The 24,977-nt window shown below is 52.7% G+C and overlaps 1 protein-coding gene across 1 annotated transcript in view; it reads left to right on the top strand.

Annotated features, from left to right (window-relative positions):
* The window catches only part of NOP14 (NOP14 nucleolar protein), a 123,494-nt gene that overhangs the window by 30,587 nt on the left and 67,930 nt on the right, over positions 1 to 24,977 (top strand). Inside the window, exons 6-8 of the mRNA XM_075346834.1 lie at positions 20,120 to 20,242; positions 20,499 to 20,627; positions 22,398 to 22,716. Of these exons, the coding sequence (XP_075202949.1) occupies positions 20,120 to 20,242; positions 20,499 to 20,627; positions 22,398 to 22,716 (571 nt within the window). The remainder of the gene's footprint in view (positions 1 to 20,119; positions 20,243 to 20,498; positions 20,628 to 22,397; positions 22,717 to 24,977) is intronic.

The raw sequence follows: 24,977 nt of genomic DNA, 5'->3' as shown, positions 1-24,977 counted from the left end.
GCATGCTCCCTTCTCACCCCACTTTATGTCGGCGGTGTTTGTCAAGGTTGAGGTACCCATTGCGGGTACGGAGGCTGGAGCCCACATGCTGTTTTCCTTCCCCATCCCCCTGAGGGGCTCTGAGGAAGTGGGATCTTACCGGCCCCCAAGCCCTGAGGCCGGGCTCCATCCACAGACCCATGGAACCTGCTGGATACGGAGCTGGGTACCGTTCAGGGACAAGGCCCTGCGACATTAAGGTACTCTGTGTCCCCGTATGTACAGGCCGCGCACACTCCAGACTTGCTGGGTGTGCTAGTGCGCCGGGGACAGTAGCGCTGCGCGCTGGGGTTACAGTCACTACAGTTTTTTCTGAGTGACTTTATGTGTTGGGGACTGCCGCGCCGGCCGCCCCTAGGCGGCGGCGCGGCTGCGACTTGTAGTGCGCCGGGGACTTGGCGACGACCGTGCTTTTACGACGGCGTCGCTTATAAATTTAGTCCCCGGCTTCTGCGGCCTAGCTCCGCTTCGTTCCCGCCCCCACCCTGTCAATCAGGGCAAGGGAGAGACGCTGTACGATTAATCAGCGCCGAGGGCTGGAGCCTTATTTACATGCTCCAGCCCTCTCACTGAGCACAGGGGGACGCAGGTTTCCCGCTCTTTGTCTGCACACGCCCAGGGCCCGCCCCTCTCCACAGGACGCCGGCAGCCATTCTTACATGCAGTCTGGCTGGAGAACGGACGCAGGCTCTGGGAGACCCAGACAAGGGATTTCTGGCGACCACACACCCGCGTTAAGCGGGCGGTAAGCAGCACTTAAGTGCTGGCCCCCACTAGTGCCACAGTGTTATATTTGTGTACTTTTTTCTCTGTACCATATATATATATTTTGCACTGTAAGGTCGCTTCTTGGCTGTATACCCCAATTGCTCTGAGGAGACGACAACATGTCATCTGTAAAACGCAAGGGTGCCAAGACACAGGCTGCAGCTGCACAGCAATACGCTACTTGTGCCGCTTGTGGGGCTGATCTACCGGCAGGTTACAATGACCCCCATTGTGTGCAATGTTCGGTCCCTGTGCCACTTCGTCAGCTGGAGTCTATGGTGGTAGTGGCCCAGGCAGAGTCGCCGGTGAACCCTGTCCCAGTGACGGGGACAGAGTTTGCAGTTTTTGCTGACAGGATGTCTGTCACTATGACAAAAATCCTAGAGACCTTGCAGGCCAGACCAGTTCCTCAGTCCATGGACACTGCTGTGGCAATGTTCCCCGGTCCCCCTCAGTTGGAGTTAATCCGTGATTCAAGGGGGTCCCAGGCATCTCAGCCTGACGGCTCTGATTCAGATGACAGTCCCAGGCAGCCTAAGCGTGCTCGCTGGGAGAGACCCTCCACGTCATCACGCGGATCAGGGTCTCAGCGAGAAGAGTCTCTACATGATGAGACAGAGGAGGGGGATCAGGAGTCTAATCCTGAAACCGCTCTCAATCTGGATACTCCTGATGGTGACGCCATGGTAAATGACCTTATAGGGGCCATCAATAGTCTATTGGAAATTTCTCCCCCTGCCCCTTCTGCAGAGGAGGCAGCGGCACAGCAGGAGAAGTTCCATTTCAGGTATCCCAAGCCTAAACTGAGTACTTTTCTGGACCACGCTGACTTCAGAGAATCAGTCCAGAAACACCATGCTTACCCAGATAAGCGTTTCTCCAAACGTCTTAAGGATACACGTTATCCCTTTCCCCCTGACGTGGTCAAACGCTGGACCCAGTGTCCAAAGGTGGACCCCCCAATCTCCAGGCTTGCGGCTAGATCCATAGTTGCAGTGGAAGATGGGGCTTCACTTAAAGATGCCAATGACAGACAGATGGACCTTTGGTTAAAGTCTGTCTATGAAGCTATCGGCGCGTCGTTTGCTCCAGCATTCGCGGCCGTGTGGGCACTCCAAGCTATTTCAGCTGGCCTGGCACAGGTGGACTCTATCATACGTCCAGCAGTGCCGCGAGTAGCGTCCCTAACCTCGCAAATGTCTGCGTTTGCCACTTACGCTATCAACGCTGTCCTGGACTCTACAAGCCGTACCTCAATTGCGTCTGCCAACTCTGTTGTCTTGCGCAGAGCCTTGTGGTTAAAGGAATGGAAAGCGGATTCTGCTTCCAAAAAATGTTTAACCAGCTTGCCACTATCTGTAGATAGACTGTTTGGTGAACAATTGGCTGAAATCATTAAGCAATCCAAGGGTAAGGACTCCTCCTTACCCCAGCCCAGATCAAGCAAACCTCAACAGAGGAAGTGGCAGTCGAGGTTTCGGTCCTTTCGAGGCTCCGGCAAGACCCAATTCTCCTCGTCCAAAGGGACTCAGAAGGAGCAAAGGAGCTCAGATTCCTGGCGGGCTCATTCACGCCCCAAGAAAGCAACCGGAGGAACCGCTTCCAAGGCGGCTGCCTCATGACTTTCGGCCTCATCCCTCCGCATCCTCGGTCGGTGGCAGGCTCTCCCGCTTTTGCGACATTTGGCTGCCACAGGTCAAAGACCGGTGGGTAACAGACATTTTGTCTCACGGGTACAGGATAGAATTCAGTTCTCGTCCTCCGCCTCGGTTCTTCAGAACCTCCCCACGTCCCGACCGAGCAGATGCCCTTCTGCAAGCGGTGTGCTCACTAAAAGCAGAAGGAGTGGTGATCCCTGTTCCTCTGCAGGAACAAGGGCAAGGTTTTTACTCCAATCTCTTTGTGGTTCCAAAAAAGGACGGCTCGTTTCGTCCTGTTCTGGACCTAAAGCTGCTCAACAAGCATGTGAACGCCAGACGGTTCCGGATGGAATCCCTCCGCTCCGTCATTGCCTCAATGTCTCAAGGAGATTTCCTTGCATCAATAGACATCAAGGACGCTTATCTCCACGTGCCGATTGCTACAGAGCACCAACGTTTTCTACGTTTCGTGATAGGAGACGACCATCTCCAGTTCGTAGCTCTGCCATTTGGTCTGGCGACAGCCCCACGGGTTTTCACCAAGGTCATGGCGGCAGTGGTAGCAGTCTTGCATTCTCAGGGACATTCGGTGATCCCTTACTTAGACGATCTACTTGTCAGAGCACCCTCTCAAGAGGCATGCCAACACAGCCTGAATGTTGCGCTGGAGACTCTCCAGACTTTCGGGTGGATCATCAACTTTTCAAAGTCCAACCTGGCACCGACTCAATCACTAACGTATCTTGGCATGGAGTTTCATACTCTCTCAGCGATAGTGAAGCTTCCGCTGGACAAGCAGCGGTCACTTCAGACAGGGGTGCAGTCTCTCCTTCAGGGTCAGTCGTACCCCTTAAGGCGCCTCATGCACTTCCTAGGGAAGATGGTGGCAGCAATGGAGGCAGTCCCGTTCGCGCAGTTTCATCTGCGCCCACTTCAATGGGACATTCTCCGCCAATGGGACGGGAAGACAACTTCCCTAGACAGGAAAGTCTCCCTTTCTCAGACGGCCAAGGACTCTCTGCAATGGTGGCTTCTTCCCACCTCATTATCACAGGGAAGATCATTCCTGCCCCCATCCTGGGCAGTGGTCACGACAGACGCGAGTCTGTCAGGGTGGGGAGCAGTTTTTCTCCACCACAGGGCTCAAGGGACGTGGACTCAGCAGGAGTCCACCCTTCAGATCAATGTTCTGGAAATCAGAGCAGTGTATCTTGCCCTATTAGCCTTCCAGCAGTGGCTGGAAGGAAAGCAGATCCGAATTCAGTCGGACAACTCCACAGCGGTGGCATACATCAACCACCAAGGAGGGACACGCAGTCCGCAAGCCTTCCAGGAAGTCAGGCGGATTCTGATGTGGGTGGAGGAAAGAGCATCCACCATATCAGCAGTTCACATCCCGGGCGTAGAAAACTGGGAAGCAGACTTCCTCAGTCGCCAGGGCATGGACGCAGGGGAATGGTCCCTTCACCCGGACGTGTTTCAGGAAATCTGCCGCCGCTGGGGGGTGCCGGACGTCGACCTAATGGCGTCTCGGCACAACAACAAGGTCCCGACCTTCATAGCGCGGTCTCGCGATCAAAGAGCTCTGGCGGCAGACGCCTTAGTGCAAGATTGGTCGCAGTTCCGGCTCCCTTATGTGTTTCCACCTCTGGCACTCTTGCCCAGAGTGTTACGCAAGATCAGATCCGATTGCGGCCGCGTCATACTCGTCGCCCCAGACTGGCCGAGGAGGTCGTGGTACCCGGATCTGTGGCATCTCACGGTCGGCCAACCGTGGGCACTACCAGACCGTCCAGACTTACTGTCCCAAGGGCCGTTTTTCCATCGGAATTCTGCGGCCCTGAACCTGACTGTGTGGCCATTGAGTCCTGGATCCTAGCGTCTTCAGGATTACCCCAAGGGGTCGTGGCCACCATGAGACAGGCTAGGAAGTCCACTTCTGCTAAGATCTACCACAGAACGTGGAAGATTTTCTTATCCTGGTGCTCTGCACAAGGAGTATCCCCCTGGCCATTCGCGTTACCTGTCTTTCTTTCCTTCCTGCAATCTGGGTTGGAAAAGGGCTTGTCGCTCGGCTCCCTTAAAGGGCAAGTCTCGGCACTATCCGTGTTTTTTCAGAAGCGTCTAGCGCGACTTTCTCAGGTGCGCACGTTCCTGCAGGGGGTGTGTCATATCGTACCTCCGTACAGGCGGCCGTTAGATCCGTGGGATCTAAACAAGGTCCTTGTTGCTCTCCAGAAGCCGCCTTTCGAGCCCCTGAGGGATGTGTCACTTTCTCGACTCTCACAGAAAGTGGCCTTTCTGGTAGCGGTCACGTCTCTTCGGAGAGTGTCTGAACTAGCAGCGCTGTCATGCAAAGCTCCTTTCCTGGTGTTCCACCAGGACAAGGTAGTGCTGCGCCCCATTCAGGAGTTTCTCCCTAAGGTGGTATCATCTTTTCACCTTAATCAGGATATCTCCTTGCCTTCCTTTTATCCGCATGCAGTTCATCGGTATGAAAAGGATCTACATTTGTTGGATCTGGTGAGAGCACTCAGAATCTACATTTCCCGCACGGCGCCCCTGCGCCGCTCGGATGCACTCTTTGTCCTTGTCGCTGGTAAGCGCAAAGGGTCGCAGGCTTCCAAGGCCACCCTGGCTCGATGGATCAAAGAACCAATTCTTGAAGCCTACCGTTCTGCTGGGCTTCCGGTTCCATCAGGGCTGAAGGCCCATTCTACCAGAGCCGTGGGTGCGTCCTGGGCATTACGACACCAGGCTACGGCTCAACAGGTGTGCCAGGCAGCTACCTGGTCGAGTCTGCACACTTTCACCAAACATTATCAGGTGCATACCTATGCTTCGGCGGACGCCAGCCTAGGTAGAAGAGTCCTGCAGGCGGCAGTTGCCTCCCCGTAGGGGAGGGCTGTTTTTGCAGCTCTAACATGAGGTATTTCTTTACCCACCCAGGGACAGCTTTTGGACGTCCCAATCGTCTGGGTCTCCCAATGGAGCGCCGAAGAAGAAGGGAATTTTGTTACTTACCGTAAATTCCTTTTCTTCTAGCTCCTATTGGGAGACCCAGCACCCGCCCTGTTGTCCTTCGGGATTTTTGGTGGTTTTTCGGGTACACATGTTGTTCATGTTGAACGGTTTTCAGTTCTCCGACGTTACTTCGGAGTGAATTTGTTTAAACCAGTTATTGGCTTTCCTCCTTCTTGCTTTTGCACTAAAACTGGTGAGCCAGTGATCCCACTGGGGGTGTATAGCCAGAAGGGGAGGGGCCTTACACTTTTTAGTGTAATGCTTTGTGTGGCCTCCGGAGGCAGTGCTATACACCCAATCGTCTGGGTCTCCCAATAGGAGCTAGAAGAAAAGGAATTTACGGTAAGTAACAAAATTCCCTTCTTTGCAATGTTTCCATACATGGAATTTTCTTTATCGTTCCTATGGGAGACCCATACAATGGGTGTATAGCTTCTGCCTCCGGAGGACACACAAAGTACTACACTAAAAAGTGTAGCTCCTCCCTCTGAGCCTATACACCCCCTGGATAACCAAATCTAGCCAGTTTAGTGCAAAAGCTGAAGGAGAATAGCCACCCACAAGTAGAGACAGGGCAAGAACCGGAACAACCGGAGCCTCTGTCTACAACAACAGCCGGTGAAAACACGCGGAACAAGAAACTGCCAACAGGCAACAGGGAGGGTGCTGGGTCTCCCAATACGGAACTATAAGAAAAAGAATTTACGGTAAGTAAACAAAATTCTCTTTTTCTTTATCGTTCCTATGGGAGACCCAGACATTGGGACGTCTCAAAGCAGTCCATGGGTGGGAATAAACAGAAACTGAGAAGTAGGCAGAACCTAACTTCACAAATGGGCGACAGCCGCCTGAAGGATGCGTCTGCCCAAGCTCGCATCTACCGAAGCATGAGCATGCACTTGGTAGTGCTTCGAAAAGGTATGAGCTTGTACACCCCCTGGAGAACCAGATCTAGCCAGTTTATCGCTTTGTGTTCAGGAGACATACATCCACACATGCATTCTCATCTAATTTTTGATTTTTGGAAAGAGTTTGAAGAAAAGCGGGTCCAAGCCTGGACCCCTGGCATGTCCCTTCTCACCCCACTGTGTCGGCGGTGCTGTTAAGGTTGATGCCAAGGCTGGAGCCTTACATGCCGCGCTCCTTCACCATCCCTCGGGCTCTGGCTTGAAGTGGGAGCCAGCACGGTTCTCCATGCTTGGCAGGAGACCGGTCTCCATCCGCAGCCCTTCAGGATCCTGCTGGACCGGAGCACTCATCCCCAGGGACTTGGAACCCTGTGTCTCAGCAAGCTAAGTACCTGAGACGTTTATATATTGGGGGTCCCTTGTACTTTATTGTTGTGGGAGAGTGTGCTGAGTGTTTTTTGTGACATTTCCGGCGGGTTCTCTGGCTGTCGCCTGAGAACCGCGCCGATGGTGCCTGCGCGCCGGCCGCACCGCTCAAATTTAGGCCCCGGCTTCGCCGGAGGCCTACTTTCGGTTTCCCTGCCCTCGCATGTCATTCATGCAGAGGGACAGCGCGGCTCCGCCCAGCGGCCGTTCTGCACAGGGGAGGGACACTCCTCTCTGAGTACATGTCTCCTCCCCTGTAAGTCTCTATGGCCCTCCAGATCCTGCCCCCAGAGTAAGTCCCGCCCCCTCTCTTCGCTCCGGCGGCCATTTTCTCAGCGTTTTCCCTGCGATCAGCACTGGTCTGCAGCATCCCTGCTGAGGTGCTTGGGTGTCCGGGCTTCGGGATCTGGAGGGCACACAACACCGCTCCAGCGGTCTGGTAAGCCACAACCTCTGGTTGTGGACCTCTGTATATACTCTCTGGGGGTCATTCTGGCAGAGCCCCCACTCCAGCAGCATGTCTCACACGAGGAGCAAGGCTCCAAAGCTGTATTCAGTATGCACTGCATGTAATCTCCTACTGCCTGAACCGAGCACCTATCCACATTGTGATGCCTGCTCTAACCTGACGATGCCTCATCCTGGAATCGCACCCCCAGTGGTCTCTCCGGCTGCTCCGGCTCCTGTGGCTGAACCCCCGGCTTGGGTAGAATCCTTTTCTAGGTCTATCTCCCAGTCTTTTGCCGACTCCATGGGACAGCTGTCCAGGACTTTGCTGAACATGCATCAGCCCCCTTCACAGGGTGCCTCTGCTGCTAGGGCTCTCTCAGGACCGGAGCTCACAGGATTCATTATCTGGTCCCAGACCCCGTCCTCCTAAGAGGAGACGCAGGGCTCCCTCTCCTTCCTCGTCCCGCGGCTCTGTTTCAGAAGCTGACTCGCGGGACGAGGAGGATGCCTTTACAGGGGGCTCGGAGGCTAACTTCATGTGCCCCATTGATCTGTCCGAAAGTGACTCAGATGTTAGTGATTTGATTGCGTTAATTCTGTACTGGATCTCAATCCGCCAGTGTCAGAGGAACAACCCTCTCTGGCAGAAAAGCACCAGTTTACCTTGCCTAAAAGGACAAAGAGTGTGTTCTTTAACCACTCCAGTTTTCAGGCCACTGTGATCAAGCCTATGGCCTGTCCTGACAAACGCTTCCCAAAGCGTGGTGCTGATGACCGTTTTCCCTTTCCACCTGAGGTGGTCAAGGAGTGGGCTCATTCACCAAAGGTAGACCCCCCGGTGTCTAGACTCTCAGCCCGGACCGTTGTATCAGTGGCTGATGGCACCTTTCTTAAGGATTCCACTGACCGCCAGGTTGACCTTCTGGCCAAATCTGTATATGAGGCGGCAGGGGCCTCGTTCTCCCCGACTTTTGCAGCAGTGTGGGCTCTCAAAGCCATCTCTGCTTCTCTAGAGGAGATGCATTCCCTCGCCAGGGAATCTATGCCCGAAATGGTTACCTTAACTTCCCAAGCTTCAGCTTTTTCATCCTATGCCATGTCTGCCATGCTGGAGGCTTCTCACCGCACTGCGGTGGCTTCGGCTAATTCCCTCGCTATCCGCAGGATCTTGTGGCTTCGAGAGTGGAAGGCAGATGCTTCTTCAAAGAAGTACCTTGCTGGACTCCCTTTTGCTGGGTCCAGGCTGTTCGGTGAACAGCTGGATGAAATTATTAAAGAAGCTACTGGCGGGAAGAGTACTTCCATGCCACAAACCAAAACCAGGAAACCTGTCCAGGGTAGGAATCAGTCGAGGTTTCGTTCCTTTCGTTCCTCCAACTGGTCGTCCTCTAAGCCCTCGGCCTCGTCCACTAACTCAGCCAAGGACCAAAAATCCAACTGGCGCCCAAAAGCGCGTCCACAGAAGACCGCAGGAGCTGCTGCCACCAAGGCAGCCTCCTCTTGACTATCTGTCTGCGCCAGCAACGTCCTTAGTCGGTGGCAGGCTCTCCCACTTTGGCGACGCGTGGTTTCAACAAGTCTCCGATCAGTGGGTGCGGGATATCATCTCCCACGGCTACAGGATAGAATTCTCTTCCAACCCGCCAGACAGATTTTTTCTGTCAACTCCCCCTGCTCCAAGGCCGCCGCCTTCTCTCAGGCCGTGGCATCCTTGCAGGCCAACGGAGTAATTGTACCGGTTCCCGCCCGGGAACGGTTCAGAGGTTTCTACTCAAATCTCTTCCTAGTCCCCAAAAAGGACAGTTCTTCCGGCCCATCCTGGATCTCAAGCTTCTCAACAAGCATGTTCAGGTGCGGCATTTTCGCATTGAGTCTCTGCGGTCAGTCATTGCCTCAATGACCCAATGGGATTTCCTGGCATCCATCGACATCAGAGATGCCTATCTGCATGTGCCAATTGCAGTTTCACACCAGCGTTGGCTACGTTTTGCAATCTGAGAGGAACATTTCCAATTCGTGGCTCTTCCCTTCGGGTTAGCCACGGCCCCTCGGGTATTCACCAAGGTCATGGCAGCAGTGGTTGCGGTTCTGCACCTCCAGGGGTTGGCAGTGATTCGTTACCTGGACGACCTTCTGGTCAAGGCTTCATCCAGCGCAGACTGTCAGCGGAGTGTCTCGCTCACTCTCGCCACTCTAGCCCAATTCGGGTGGCCGACCCAGAGGCTCACGTACCTAGGGATGCAGTTCGAGACTCTGCCGGCACTTGTGAAGTTGCCCTTAATCAAACAGCAGTCCCTCCAACTGGCGGTGCGCCCTCTGCTGAGGCCCCGCCGTTATTCCATCAGGCACCTGATGCAGGTGCTGGGTCAGATGGTGGCGTCAATGGAGGCTGTTCCCTTTGCCCAGTTCCATCTGCGTCCACTGCAGCTGGACATTCTCCGCTGTTGGGACAAGCGGCCTTCCTCCTTGCACAGGTTAGTGGCTCTGTCGCCACAGACCAGGAGCTCTCTTCAGTGGTGGCTTCGGCCCCTCTCTCTGTCTCAGGGACGCTCCTTCCTGGCCCCGTCCTGGGTGATCCTCACCACGGATGCCAGTCTATCCGGCTGGGGAGCGGTATGTCTCCACCACCGAGCACAGGGCACTTGGACTCCGTCCGAGTCAGCCCTCTCGATCAATGTGCTGGAAACCAGAGCCGTGCTTCTGGCTCTCCTATCTTTTCACCACCTATTGGCGGACAAGCACATCCGAGTCCAGTCAGACATTGCGACTGCGGTGGCCTACATCAATCACCAGGGCGGGACACGCAGCCGCCTGGCAATGTTGGAGGTACAACGCATCCTTCAATGGGTGGAGGACTCCAGGTCCACCATATCCGCAGTCCACATCCCAGGCGTGGAAAACTGGGAGGCAGATTATCTCAGCCGTCAAACCGTGGACAGTGGCGAGTGGTCCCTGCATCCAGCAGTGTTTCAGTCAATCTGCCGCAAGTGGGGCACTCCGGAAGTGGATCTAATGGCATCCCGTCACAACAAGAAGGTTCCGGTTTACGTGGCTCGCTCATACGATCCTCAGGCCTTTGCAGCGGACGCTCTGGTTCGAGATTGGTCCCAGTTGCGTCTGTCCTACGTGTTTTCCCCCTCTAGCTCTCTTGCCCAGAGTCCTGCGCAAGATCAGAATGGAGGGCCGTCGGGTCATCCTCATTGCTCCAGACTGGCCCAGGCGAGCTTGGTACCCAGATCTGCTCCATCTGTCCGTAGAGGTGCCGTGGCATCTTCCGGACCGTCCTGACCTTCTTTCACAGGTCCGTTTTTCCGCCAGAATTCTGCGGCTCTCAGATTGACGGCGTGGCTCTTGAGTCCTGGATCTTGACGGCTTCAGGCATTCCTCCTGAAGTCATCTCCACTATGACTCGGGCTCGGAAGTGTTCCTCGGCCAAAATATATCACAGGACCTGGAAAATTTTCCTGTCCTGGTGTCGCTCTTCCGGCCATGCTCCTTGGCCTTTTTCCTTGCCGACCCTTCTGTCTTTTCTACAGTCCGGTCTGCAGCTAGGACTATCCCTCAATTTTCTCAAGTGACAAGTCTCGGCTCTGTCTGTGTTATTCCAGCGGCGTATCGCCCGGCTGGCTCAGGTGCGCACCTTCATGCAGGGCGCGTCTCACATCATTCCGCCTTACCGGCGGCCCTTAGATCCCTGGGACCTCAATCTGGTTCTCACGGTTTTGCAGAAACCCCCCTTTGAGCCTCTTAGGGAGGTTTCTTTGTCTCGTCTTTCACAGAAAGTGGTCTTTCTAGTGGCCATAACTTCCCTCAGGAGAGTCTCTGATTTGGCTGCGCTCTCTTCGGAGTCACCTTTTTTGGTTTTTCATCAAGACAAGGTGGTTCTCCGTCCGACTCCGGACTTTCTCCCTAAGGTGGTTTCTCCTTTCCACCCTAACCAGGACATTTCCCTGCCTTCTTTTTGTCCGGCTCCTGTTCATCGCTTTGAAAAAGCGTTGCATACTCTGGATCTGGTGCGGGCGCTCCGGATCTATGTGTCTCGCACGCTGTTCTTAGGCGGTGCACCTCTCTTTTGTGCTAACCACAGGTCGGCGTAACGGCCTCTCGGCTTCTAAGCCGACCTTAGCTCGTTGGATTAGGTCGGCCATTTCCGATGCCTACCAGTGTTCTCAGGTGCCTCTCCCGCCGGGGATCAAGGCACACTCGACCAGAGCTGTCGGTGCCTCTTGGGCTTTCAGGCACCAGGCTACGGCTCAGCAGGTCTGTCAGGCTGCCAGTTGGACTAGTCTGCATACCTTTTCAAAGCACTACCAAGTGCATGCTCATGCTTCGGCAGATGCGAGCTTGGGCAGACGCATCCTTCAGGCGGCTGTCGCCCATTTGTGAAGTTAGGTTCCGCCTACTTCTCAGTTTTCTGTTTATTCCCACCCATGGACTGCTTTGAGACGTCCCAATGTCTGGGTCTCCCATAGGAACGATAAAGAAAAAGAGAATTTTGTTTACTTACCGTAAATTCTTTTTCTTATAGTTCCGTATTGGGAGACCCAGCACCCTCCCTGTTGGCTGTTGGCAGTTTCTTGTTCCGCGTGTTATCACCGGCTGTTGTTGTAGACAGAGGCTCCGGTTGTTCCGGTTCTTGCTCTGTCTCTACTTGTGGGTGGCTATTCTCCTTCAGCTTTTGCACTAAACTGGCTGGATCTGGTTAGCCAGGGGGTGTATATGCTCAGAGGGAGGAGCTACACTTTTAGTGTAGTACTTTGTGTGTCCTCCGGAGGCAGAAGCTATACACCCAATGTCTGGGTCTCCCAATACGGAACTATAAGAAAAAGAATTTACGGTAAGTAAACAAAATTCTCTTTTTTACCCAAAATCCAATGACAATGGTGGGTATATCCCCCAAGTTTGCCAATGTCTCAACTTCTCATGTGGCGTTCAGCATCAATTGCACCTGGCAACGACGCCTCCTGCTGGTCACAAGTCGAGTTATTGTCTGAGGAGGTATGGCATCCCATGCTTTCTAAAGGGCGGCCTTCAGGTTATTGAGGTTCTGAGGTACAGAGTTACGGCCTCTGCACAGTGACTCAGCTGATTCCATAGGTTTTTCTTGAGATTCTGGTCTGGAGAACGTGCAGCCGCTCCATCTGAGGTCCCCCAGTCTCCAGCAGTCGTTCCCTAATAATACGACCTTGATGAGCTGGAGCACTGTGGTCCATGAAAATGACATTAAGCCTGTGTTGATCATGCAGAGGCACAATGACTGACTGATGTTATTCCAGTAGAAGGGGCTGTCCCTGTATCAGTAACAGTGTAGGGCAGTTCTGTTCTGACTGTACACACCGGCCCACCCTGTAAGACAACCACCACCACCACCACCAAAGGCTCGTCTTGTGGCAGCAGTGGCTGATTCACAACACTCTCCTTCACGTCTCCAACATCATTGGTGGTGGCCATCATTTCTGCTTAGTGTGAATCGGCTTTCATCAGTGACCAGCATTGAGGCCACTGGTCTGTCGTCCAATGTAGATGATGCCTGTACCTGGTGATGTGGTCAGGTACCTTGCAGGTTGTCTAGCACGCAGTCCACGCTGATGTAAACGGTTTTGAATGGACTGATGTAACACTTGAGGGCCTCTCACCTCCCTTAAATGTGCCTGGAGTTGTGTGGCATTCATCATCCGGTTCTGAAGAGCAATGTTCACAATGGAGAGGTCATCAGTGTGGAAGGCGGCATAAGGACGTCCACTTCCCGGCTTTTCTGTGACTCTTCCAGCCTCTTCCCAAGATGCTGCACACATAAGAAAATAAATATTCTTCTCACTTTCCCTCCACTTCACCGGCGCGTAGTGTCCTCTTCTGATGCTGGCAATTGACTCCCGCGTGTAAAAACCGGGCAGCGCATGTCATCACTGCTATGTGCCCTCAGTCACAGGCACGTACAAGGCCGCTCCAGGGTCACTGGTGCAGGAAGCCAGTGGTGGTAGGAGCAATGAATATTTTTACCCCCCCACACACCCGTAATCCTGGCCACCTCTTACCGGCGGCAGTGATTAGTAAAAAAAACTTCAGTCATTTACTGTCACTGACCTCGGTGCCGAACGTTGGACAGGATTATCAGCGAGGAGAGCAGTGAATGTTCATTTCACTTCAATGGGGGACACATGATCGCCCCACTCCTGCCGCTGATGACTTCCTGCGACGACAACCGTGCTCCTGCCTCCTGTGTCAAGCGAGCCAGGTACATCCGGACTATAAGATGCACCCGCAGGAAAAAGCAGGGCTGTGGAGTCTGAGTCGGTGCAAGGGAAATTGAGGAGTCCGGGGCTTACCGACTCCACAGCCCTGGGAAAAAGTGTGTCTTGCAGTCCAAATATACGGTAATTATGGCTAATCATGATCTTCCATAATTTATGTAGAGTTTTCCTTAGATTTGTTTTAGCCTCCTTCTTTTTTAAATGTTTTATTTTTGTGCATTTGATGTAATTTTTTAATTATGATCATACATGTGACATGTTAATCTACACATGTCCTCTGCCTACCTATACCATGCTTAAGGCATATTGCCGAAACGCGTAGGTAAAACAGCAATTCTTTTTCCATGCCGGATTTTTATACTAATTTTTAACTTTTTTTTCTAATAAATGTGACGTTTTATACTCATCTGAGCATCTCTGGAGTATCCCTGCTCCTCATTTCGTCGTTATTGCGTCTAATTACTAAGATTTAATACATTTCATGCTCTAAATACCTTTTCTTTGTCGCTCCATTGGGAGACCCAGACCATTGGGGTGTATAGGCTATGCCTCCGGAGGCCGCACAAAGTATTACACTAAAAGTGTAAAGCCCCTCCCCTTCTGCCTATACACTCCCCGTGCTCACACGGGCTCCCCAGTTTTTTGCTTTGTGCGAAGGAGGCAGACATGCACGCACAGCTCCACAGATTGGTCAGCAGCAGCTGCTGACTATGTCGGATGGAAGAAAAGTGGGCCCATATAGGGCCCCCAGCATGCTCCCTTCTCACCCCACTCTTGTCGGCGGTGTTGTTAAGGTTGAGGTATCCATTGCGGGTACGGAGGTTGGAGCCCACATGCTGTTTTCCTTCCCCATCCCCCTCCGGGCTCTGGGTGAAGTGGGATCCTATCGGTCTCCAGGCACATGAGACCGTGCTTCATCCACAACTCCTGTGGAGCCTGCTGGATAGGAGCCGGGTACCGTTCAGGGACATGGCCCTGCTACGTAGAGGTACTCTGTATCCCTGTGGGGACCGCGCACAGCAACACTACAGCTTTGCTGGGTGTGCTAGTGCACCGGGGACCGCGGCGCTGACCGGGTTAAAATGTGCCATTACACACTCAGCGTTGCTGAGTGTGTTTTATGTGTAGGGACTGCCGCGCTGACCGCCGCTGCCGCAGAAATACTGCGGCGCGGCTGGGACTTGTAGTGCGCCGGGGACTTCCGCGCTGGCCGCGCATATACGGCGGCCGCGCTTATTACTCGAGTCCCCGGCTTTTTTGCGGCCTAGTTTCCTTTTCCTCCCGCCCTCAGCCCTGACAGGCAGGGGAAGGGCGGGAAGCTGCACAGAACGAGCAGCACTGAGGGCTGGAGCATGCTTTGCATACTCCACCCCTCTCACTGTGCACAGTGCGGCTCCAGTTCCCGCACTTTCTCGGCCACGCCCACGACTCCCTCCTCTCCTCAGGACGCCGGCAGCCATTCCTGTCAGCTCCTCGGACGCAGCAGAGGGGGACAAAGTCTGGGAGACCCAGGCAGGGACTTGGGTGGCCTCACAACCGCTAGAAGCGGGTGGTAAGCAGCACCTGTGGTGATAGCCCCATTGTGCAGTAGTGTAACTATACTGTATATGTTTATGGTATATACTTTACACTGTATGGTGCACAGTTGATTTCTGGCTATATACCCTATTGTGTTGCTCAGGGAAGATAATAGCATGGCGCCCACAAAAGGCAGGGGTGCCAAAACACAGGCTTATTATACTGCCTGCGCCGCATGTACGACCCCGCTACCGGCAGGTTCCACTGACCCTCATTGTATACAGTGCTCGGGCCCTGTGGCACTTGCTCAGCCAGAGCCTCTGCTAAGAGGGGCCCAGGGGGAGCCACCTGCTGACAATGTCCAGGTGACGGGGACAGAGTTTGCAAAACTCTCTGAGACTATGGCTAAGATACTAGAAGCCTTGCAGTACAGGCCGGTATCTCAGCACAGGGACTCTGTTGAATCTTTGTTCCCTGGCCCCCCTCAGTTGGACCAACAATGTCCTCCCGGGGTATCTCATAGATCCCAGGCTGAGGGTTCTGACACAGACCCCAGCCCCAGACAGACTAAGCGAGCTCGCTTAGATTTTCCCTCGACATCATCATATTGTTCAGGGTCTCAGCGAGGGGAATCTCGAGTTGATGAAGCGGAGGTAGCTGATCAGGATTCTGATTCTGAGGGCGCTCTCAATCTTAATACTCCAGACGGGGACGCCATAGTGAACGATCTTATCGCATCCATCAATCAAATGCTGGATATTTCTCCCTCAGTCCCTCCAGCAGAGGAGTCGGCTTCTCAGCAGGAGAAATTCCGGTTCAGGTTCCCCAAGCGTACACCGAGTATGTTTCTGGACCACTCTGATTTCAGGGAGGCAGTCCAGAATCACCATGCTTGTCCAGATAAGCGTTTTTCTAAGCGCCTTAAGGATACACGTTATCCCTTTCCACCTGACGTGGTTAAAGGTTGGACTCCGTGTCCTAAAGTGGATCCTCCAATCTCCAGACTGGCGGCTAGATCCATACTTGCAGTGGAAGATGGGGCTTCACTCAAAGATGCCACTGACAGGCAGATGGAGCTCTGGTTGAAATCCATCTATGAAGCGATCGGCGCTTCTTTTGCCCCAGCATTCGCAGCCGTATGGGCGCTACAAGCTATCTCAGCAGGTCAAGCGCAAATCGAAGCAGCCACATGCACGTCCGCGCCACAAGTGGCGTCCATTACCACTCAGACCTCGGCATTTGCGTCTTACGCTATTAATGCTGTCCTGGACTCTGCGAGCCGTACGGCGGTGGCAGCCGCCAATTCGGTGGTTCTTCGCAGGGCCTTGTGGCTACGGGAATGGAAGGCAGATTCTGCTTCCAAAAAGCGATTAACCAGTTTGCCAATTTCTGGCGACAGATTGTTTGGCGAGCGTTTGGATGAAATCATCAAACAATCCAAGGGAAAGGATACATCCTTACCCCAGTCCAAACCGAACATACCCCAACAGAGGAGAGGGCAGTCGAGGTTTCGGTCCTTTCGGGGCGCGGGCAGGTCCCAATTCTCCTCGTCAAAAAGGCCTCAGAAAGAGCAAAGGAACTCTGATGCATGGCGGTCTAAGTCACGTCCTAAAAAGACCACCGGAGGGGCAGCTAACAAAGCGGCTTCCTCATGACTTTCGACCTCCTCACCCCGCATCCTCGGTCGGTGGCAGGCTCTCCCGCTTTTGCGACACCTGGCTGCCACGAATAAAGGACCGCTGGGTGAGAGACATTCTGTCTCACGGTTACAAGATAGAGTTCACCTCTCGTCCCCCGACTCGATTCTTCAGGTCATCCCCGCCTCCCGAGCGAGCAGAGGCTCTTCTGCAGGCGCTGCGCACTCTGAAGGCAGAAGGAGTGGTGATCCCTGTTCCTCTTCAGCAACAGGGCCACGGTTTTTACTCCAACTTGTTTGTGGTCCCAAAGAAGGACGGGTCTTTCCGCCCTGTCCTGGACCTGAAACTGCTCAACAAACACGTAAAAACCAGGCGGTTCCGGATGGAATCCCTCCGCTCCGTCATCGCCTCAATGTCCCAAGGAGATTTCCTTGCATCGATCGATATCAAAGATGCTTATCTCCACGTACCGATTGCTCCGGAGCACCAGCGCTTCCTGCGCTTTGCCATAGGAAACGAACACCTGCAGTTCGTGGCACTGCCGTTCGGTCTGGCAACAGCCCCACGGGTTTTTACCAAGGTTATGGCTACTGTAGTAGCGGTCCTACACTCTCAGGGTCACTCGGTGATCCCGTACTTGGACGATCTGCTGATCAAGGCACCCTCTCAAGAGGCATGCCAACGCAGCCTCGAAGCTACCCTGGAGACTCTCCAAAGTTTCGGGTGGATCATCAATTTTCCGAAGTCAAATCTGACACCGGCCCAATCGCTGACATATCTTGGCATGGAGTTTCATACCCTCTCAGCGATAGTGAAGCTTCCGCTGATCAAGCAGCAGTCACTACAGAAAGGGGTACAATCTCTCCTTCAAGGCCAGTCACACCCCTTGAGGCGCCTCATGCACTTCCTGGGGAAGATGGTGGCAGCAATGGAGGCAGTCCCTTTCGCGCAGTTTCACCTGCGTCCTCTTCAATGGGACATCCTACGCAAATGGGACAGGAAGCCGACGTCCCTCGACAGGAACGTCTCCCTCTCTCAGGCAACCAAAGCTTCCCTTCGGTGGTGGCTTCTTCCCACTTCATTATCGAAGGGGAAATCCTTCCTACCCCCATCCTGGGAGGTGGTCACGACGGACGCGAGTCTGTCAGGGTGGGGAGCGGTTTTTCTCCACCACAGGGCTCAGGGTACGTGGACCCAGCAAGAGTCATCGCTTCAGATCAATGTTCTGGAAATACGGGCAGTGTACCTTGCCCTGAAAGCGTTCCAGCAGTGGCTGGAAGGCAAGCAGATCCGAATTCAGTCGGACAATTCCACAGCGGTGGCATACATCAACCACCAAGGCGGCACACGCAGTCGGCAAGCCTTCCAGGAAGTCCGGCGGATTTTGCTGTGGGTGGAAGCAATGGCCTCCACCATCTCTGCAGTTCACATCCCAGGCGTGGAAAACTGGGAAGCAGATTATCTCAGTCGCCAGGGCATGGACGCAGGGGAATGGTCCCTTCACCCGGACGTGTTTCAGGAGATCTGTTGCCGCTGGGGGGTGCCGGACGTCGACCTCATGGCGTCCCGGCACAACAACAAGGTACCGATGTTCATGGCACGGTCTCAAGATCTCAGAGCTCTGGCGGCAGACGCCTTAGTTCAGGATTGGTCGCAGTTTCAGCTCCCTTATGTGTTTCCTCCGCTGGCACTGTTGCCCAGAGTGTTACGCAAGATCAGGGCCGACTGCCGCCGCGTCATCCTCGTCGCTCCAGACTGGCCGAGGAGGTCGTGGTACCCGGATCTGTGGCATCTCACGGTCGGCCAACTGTGGGCACTACCAGACCGACCAGACTTGCTATCCCAAGGGCCGTTTTTCCATCTGAATTCTGCGGCCCTCAACCTGACTGTGTGGCCATTGAGTCCTGGATCCTAGCGTCTTCAGGGTTATCTCAAGACGTCATTGCCACTATGAGACAGGCTAGGAAACCAACGTCCGCCAAGATCTACCACAGGACGTGGAAAATTTTCCTGTCGTGGTGCTCTGCTCAGGGTTTTTCTCCCTGGCCTTTTGCCTTGCCCACTTTTCTGTCCTTCCTTCAATCTGGACTGGGAAAGGGTTTGTCGCTCGGCTCCCTTAAGGGACAAGTCTCAGCGCTCTCTGTGTTTTTCCAGAAGCGCCTTGCCAGGCTTCCACAGGTACGCACGTTCCTGCAGGGGGTTTGTCACATCGTTCCTCCTTACAAGCGGCCTTTAGAACCCTGGGATCTGAACAGGGTGCTGAGGGTTCTTCAGAAACCACCATTCGAGCCAATGAGAGATATTTCTCTCTCACGCCTTTCGCAGAAAGTGGTTTTCCTAGTTGCAGTCACTTCTCTTCGGAGAGTGTCTGAGTTGGCAGCGTTATCATGCAAAGCCCCTTTCCTGGTGTTTCACCAGGACAAGGTGGTTCTACGTCCGGTTCCGGAATTTCTCCCTAAGGTGGTATCCCCCTTTCATCTCAATCAGGATATCTCCTTACCTTCTTTTTGTCCTCATCCAGTTCACCAATGTGAAAAGGATTTGCACTTGTTAGATCTGGTGAGAGCACTCAGACTCTACATTTCTCGTACGGCGCCCTTGCGCCGCTCGGATGCACTCTTTGTCCTTGTCGCTGGCCAGCGTAAAGGGTCACAGGCTTCCAAATCAACCCTGGCTCGGTGGATCAAGGAACCAATTCTCGAAGCTTACCGTTCTGCTGGGCTTCCGGTTCCCTCAGGGCTGAAGGCCCATTCTACCAGAGCCGTGGGTGCGTCTTGGGCTTTGCGGCACCAGGCTACGGCTCAGCAGGTGTGTCAGGCGGCTACCTGGTCGAGCCTGCACACTTTCACGAAGCACTATCAGGTGCATACCTATGCTTCGGCGGATGCCAGCCTAGGTAGACAAGTCCTTCAGGCGGCGGTTGCCCACCTGTAGGAAGGGGCCGTTTTACGGCTCTATTACGAGGTATTATTTTACCCACCCAGGGACTGCTTTTGGACGTCCCAATGGTCTGGGTCTCCCAATGGAGCGACAAAGAAGGGAATTTTGTTTACTTACCGTAAATTCCTTTTCTTCTAGCTCCAATTGGGAGACCCAGCACCCGCCCCTGTTTTTTTGTGTACACATGTTGTTCATGTTGAATGGTTTCAGTTCTCCGATATTCCTTCGGATTGAATTTACTTAAAACCAGTTTATAATTTTTTCCTCCTTCTTGCTTTTGCACCAAAACTGAGGAGCCCGTGGGAGCACGGGGAGTGTATAGGCAGAAGGGGAGGGGCTTTACACTTTTAGTGTAATACTTTGTGCGGCGTCCGGAGGCATAGCCTATACACCCCAATGGTCTGGGTCTCCCAATTGGAGCTAGAAGAAAAGGAATTTACGGTAAGTAAACAAAATTCCCTTCTTTGCGATGTATCCCCTGCACATATATCATCTTGTTTTTCCCCTTTTATTTCCAGCCTGATGATTATGACGTGATGGTCCGTCAACTTGTCTTTGATATGAAAGCGAAACCCTCGGACAAGATGAAATCTGAAGAGGAGATTGCTAAAGAAGAACAAGAGCGACTCGAGAAGCTTGAGGTATCACAATGGACCATCTATTGTTTGTTTTTGTTTTGTTTTTCATTTTCATATGGACAAAAGGGTGGACATGACATTATTGAAACCGGGGAGCCCAGTGGTAATGGGGACACTTCTATCTCCAAAGCTGGTGGAATTGTGCATTATGTACTGTAAAGGGCCCATCTATTGTTTTTGCCCAGGGGCCTCTTCTGTCTGATTTAGGTTTTACCTTTTATTGTTCTTTTGGTTCATTTCTTCTCTGCTCCCGTTTCAGGCTGAACGTCTCCGCCGCATGCGAGGAGAGGATGGCAAAGCGAAGAACAAGCCCAAGCACACATCCGCGGATGATTTGATGGATGGGTTCATACTGGATAAGGACGATCGTCTGATGCTTTCTTACAAGGTAAATCTGAGCTGGAAATGGATTATTCCTTCTCTCCATTTGGTTCCTCCCTGATTCGGGCGCTGGGTTGCTTTTTTTGTAGTAGTTTTTTGTGTTCTGCATTAATAATGATGAGCGCCGGCTCACCAGTCTTCGATATTCGCAATCTGCTGCTAAACCTATCGCTTGACTGTAAGTTTTCTCTCTCGATCGCATAGAGAAAATGATGGTAATAAAAAATATTAAACCACCTCAATATAATCCAGTAAGTCGCCTAGCTCTGGAATCTAGAGTTCTGTCATTGGTCTTCTTTTTAGCGGCATAAACTTGGTGACCGTTCCCTTTTTAAAGGGAATCTGTCAGGCGATTTTGTAGTACAATACTAATGTTCTCTTTAAATGGGGCTTAAGGAGACCTTTTCAGGATCAGTGAGGTTTTATTGCTCTAACTTATCCTGTTATTTTACACTAAGCTACTTAGAATTCAGTGTCTTGTGCTCCCTAGTCAAGCCTAAAAATACAATTTACATATTGGCTGTTCCACCTCTCAGTGCATTCACAATCACTGCTGTGAGGTGGAATGGAGTGTGGGTGGGGGTAGCAGTGCAAATCCAGTTCAGATTTACAATCACTGATGCCAGCAATGACAGGATGGGGGAGCAGGGCATATTCAGTTTGTGTTTACATATGCTTAACTAGTTACTAGTCACACTGAATTCTATGGAGCTTACAACAAGAGAACAGGATAAGGTAGAACAAATAAGTTACTGATCCCGAAAAGTCTACTTAAGCCTTATTTAAACATGACATTAGTATTGTACTAGAAAATCACCTGACAGATTCCCTTTAAAGCCTTTTTCATAAAATCTTGCTTTTGGCTCTGTAAAAAGGATAGATTAAAACTTCAAGAACTTTTCCAGTTTTGGAAGCCCCCTGTCCAGCCCTGGGGAAAAATAAAAAAAAAAACAACCCAGATAAGCCATGCTTTACTCCCCCCTCTTCGGGTCCTGCTCTGATTTCCTGCCGCTTCACCCGATGTTCTGAAAACAATCCATGAGCTTAGTGATAAACTGATGTGACGTCAGTGCTGCAAACAAAAACAAACACTGCTACAGCTGTGGTAAAGACTCAGCACTGGACCTGGTGAGGGTGAGTAAGGCTATGTGTGCACTGAGCGTTTTTTGCGTGTTTTTCGGGTGCGTTTTTGGGCTCAAAACAGCATGACTTGGCTTCCCCAGCAAAGTCTGACTTTTCATTTTTGCTGTCCGCACACAACTTTTTTTTTTTTTTTTTTTTAGCAGCGTTTTTTAGCTAAAAAAAAAAAATGGACATTCTAATTCTTTCATGCGTTTTACTGCGTTTTTCACCAATGCAATGCATTGGAAAAACGCAGTGATCAAAAACGCAGTAAAAACGCATGCAGTTTTTTACCGGTGCGTTTTTGCGTCCAAAAACGCAGCGTCAAATAAACGCTGTGTGTGTGCGCGCACACATAGCCTAAAGACTAAGCACTGGACCTGGGGAGGGTGAGTAAAGCGCCAAACAAAAAAAAACCCCAATCTTTATATATGTATTGAAAATGAAAATGCTTACATGGCTCTAGGCTCCCTCATCCTCCCAGTGTAAGGACACAATGGTTTCCCCTTCGGTATTTTTACAGGGTTCTTCATATGTATGCAAAGTGCAATTCTTACTCTTCTTGCCGGCATTTGAAAGAGGAATTAAAAGCGTTATGAGGTTAGAAAAATGCAACCGCATCACTTCTACTACATCTGTTTTGTATCATCAATAGGATGGGAAGATAAACCTTCCTGAATCAGAAGACAGTGAGCTAAAGACGAGAAATGATGATGATGATGATGCGGCGGACGACAAGGGCAGTGATGATGCCGATGAGGGAAGCGAGGTAGAAGATGACGATGGTGATTGTGATGAAGGAAGTAATGAGGAGGAGGAGGGAAGTAACGCATCTGATGACCACTCCGATCTGGAATCTAATGGAGACAGCGAGGAAGATGAAGAAGTGCAAGTGAAGATTCCAAAGAAAAACAAGGATATGAAAGGGAAACGTCCCGACGAGGCGACTTCTCAGCTCCCTTTCACATTTGATGGTGAGTTTCTTCATCAGGAGGATAAAGGGATTGTCCAGCAGCAAAAATTATTTTCCATTCTATATAAAATGGGTTATAATTGCACCAAACATGTGCTTCACTCCTGCTCCCCTGGTCTGGTGCTGAGACTCCGCTGCACCCGGGGAGCACGAACTTCACGTTTTGACATTTCTGCCACCAATAACTGAGCTCAGGAGTTCTCCCCTGGTTGATAGCATGAGACGCTGCGCTAACTGATTGGCTGCAGCGCTGTTTGCAGCCACCTTTGTTTCTACCTCAGTTGTGACCATCATAAAGGCTTAGCTATGGAAATAGGCAACCATTCCAGTCTGCAAATTTACCTGCAAATAAAGGGGGAGAAATTAGTTTGGTTTGAGACCAATTTGGAACATAAGCTGCTTGCGGATGTCAAAGGGGAACTGGAACCAAGGCGCACATTAAAAATAGAAGGTATTTTAGTAAGCGCAATCAGATCTTATACCCAGTGGAACGTAATTCTGAATATCTCTTTGGCGCATTCCACCATACATTTCTTTGTCGCTCCATTGGGAGACCCAGACAATTGGGTGTATAGCTTCTGCCTCCGGAGGCCACACAAAGTATTACACTTTAAAAAGTGTAACCCCTCCCCTCTGCCTATACACCCTCCCGTGGACCACGGGCTCCTCAGTTTTATGCTTTGTGTGGAAGGAGGCACACATCCACTCATGCATTCTCAATTTAGTTATGTCGGTTGGAAGAAAAGAGGGCCCCCACGGGGCCCCCGGCATGTTCCCTTCTCACCCCACTACGTCGGCGGTGTTGTTAAGGTTGAAGTACCCATTGCGGGTACAGAGGCTGGAGCCACATGCCGTCTCCTTCACCATCCCTTATGCGGCTCTGGGAGAAGTGGGATCCTAAGCGGTCATCCATTTACTGGGACCGTGCTCCATCCGCAGCCCCTGTGGGACCCTTCCGGACCGAAGCCTCTTCAACCTCAGGGACCGGGCCCTGCAACTCAAAGGTACTCTGTGTCCCCATAGGGGATTGTGCAGGGAGCGCACCTTCTTCTCGGAAGCTGCGGCGGCTGCTGAATTCAGGAGGCCGGTGGACTTCCGCGCCGACCGTGCCTGCTTGTCGGGCGCGGTCTCAAATTTAGTCCCCGGCTTCATCGCGGCCTAGTCGCCAAAAAATCCCGCCCCCGGGCCTGCCTGTCAGGGGTAAGGGCGGGATTACCGACCTGACGTCGGATGTGAGGGCTGGAGCATCCTGCATGTTTCCTCCCCCCTCACTGATCACTGTGGGGACCCCAGATTCCCGCACTTTTCTGGCACCGCCCACGGCTCCACTCCCCCCCCCCCTGAGAGCTCCGGCAGCCATTTTTTGGCATTCTGCCGGTGGAGGATTCTTAGTGAACAGCTCTGCAGCTCCGGGGGATCCAAGGCAGGGAATCTGGAGGACACACACCGCTCGTTAGCGGTCGGTAAGCCACACCGGTCACCCAGTGCTGGTTCCCCTAGGGTGCCGGATTAGATACGTGTATCTCTATATCTATCTGTTCGGTGGGCTATATACCCCTTTCCCATATACCCTCAGTGATCACTCTCCTAGGAGACAACAGCATGTCGTCCACAAGGAGCAAAGCTGCTAAGGCACAGGGTTTTTTTGCGGCCTGTACCTCTTGTGGGGCTATGTTACCTGCGGGTTCCACCTACCCTCACTGTGAGCAATGCTCGACCCCTGTTTCTCTTGCTCAGCCGGAGCCTCGGACACTGGTGGGCCCCTCGGCTCATGTAGGCCCCCCTGCTCCCCCTGACCAGGCTGCAGGGACAGAGTTCGCCTCTTTTGCTGAGAAACTCTCTGAGTCACTCTCTCAATCCATTGCACAGTCTATGGACAAATGGTCTTCTAAGCTGCTAGAGGCTTTGCAGTCCAGACCGGACCTTTCACAGGCCCCGGCCCCTGTTGGCTCGTCGCCTCCAGGCCCCTCTCTGTCCGCGCCGCAGCGCGCTCCCAGGTTGGCCCCTCGGTCTCAGGCGGAGGACTCCTGCCCGGACCGTAGTCCTAGACCGGCTAAGCGGGCTCGCTGGGACTCTTCCCCGACTTCCTCTCGCTGCTCGGGATCCCAGCTTGAGGACTCTCTGGAGGACGTCGCAGCTCAGGGCTCTGACCCTGACGTCGCCCTTAACCTTGATACACCTGAGGGGGACGCCTTAGTAAATGATCTTATCTCGTCCATCAACCAGGTGGTAGATCTCTCTCCCTCGCCTCCTCCTGTAGAG

Source organism: Anomaloglossus baeobatrachus, chromosome 1 (genome assembly GCF_048569485.1).
Source record: "Anomaloglossus baeobatrachus isolate aAnoBae1 chromosome 1, aAnoBae1.hap1, whole genome shotgun sequence".
Taxonomy (NCBI): domain Eukaryota; kingdom Metazoa; phylum Chordata; class Amphibia; order Anura; family Aromobatidae; genus Anomaloglossus; species Anomaloglossus baeobatrachus.
This window is presented reverse-complemented; position numbering and strand designations above follow the sequence as displayed.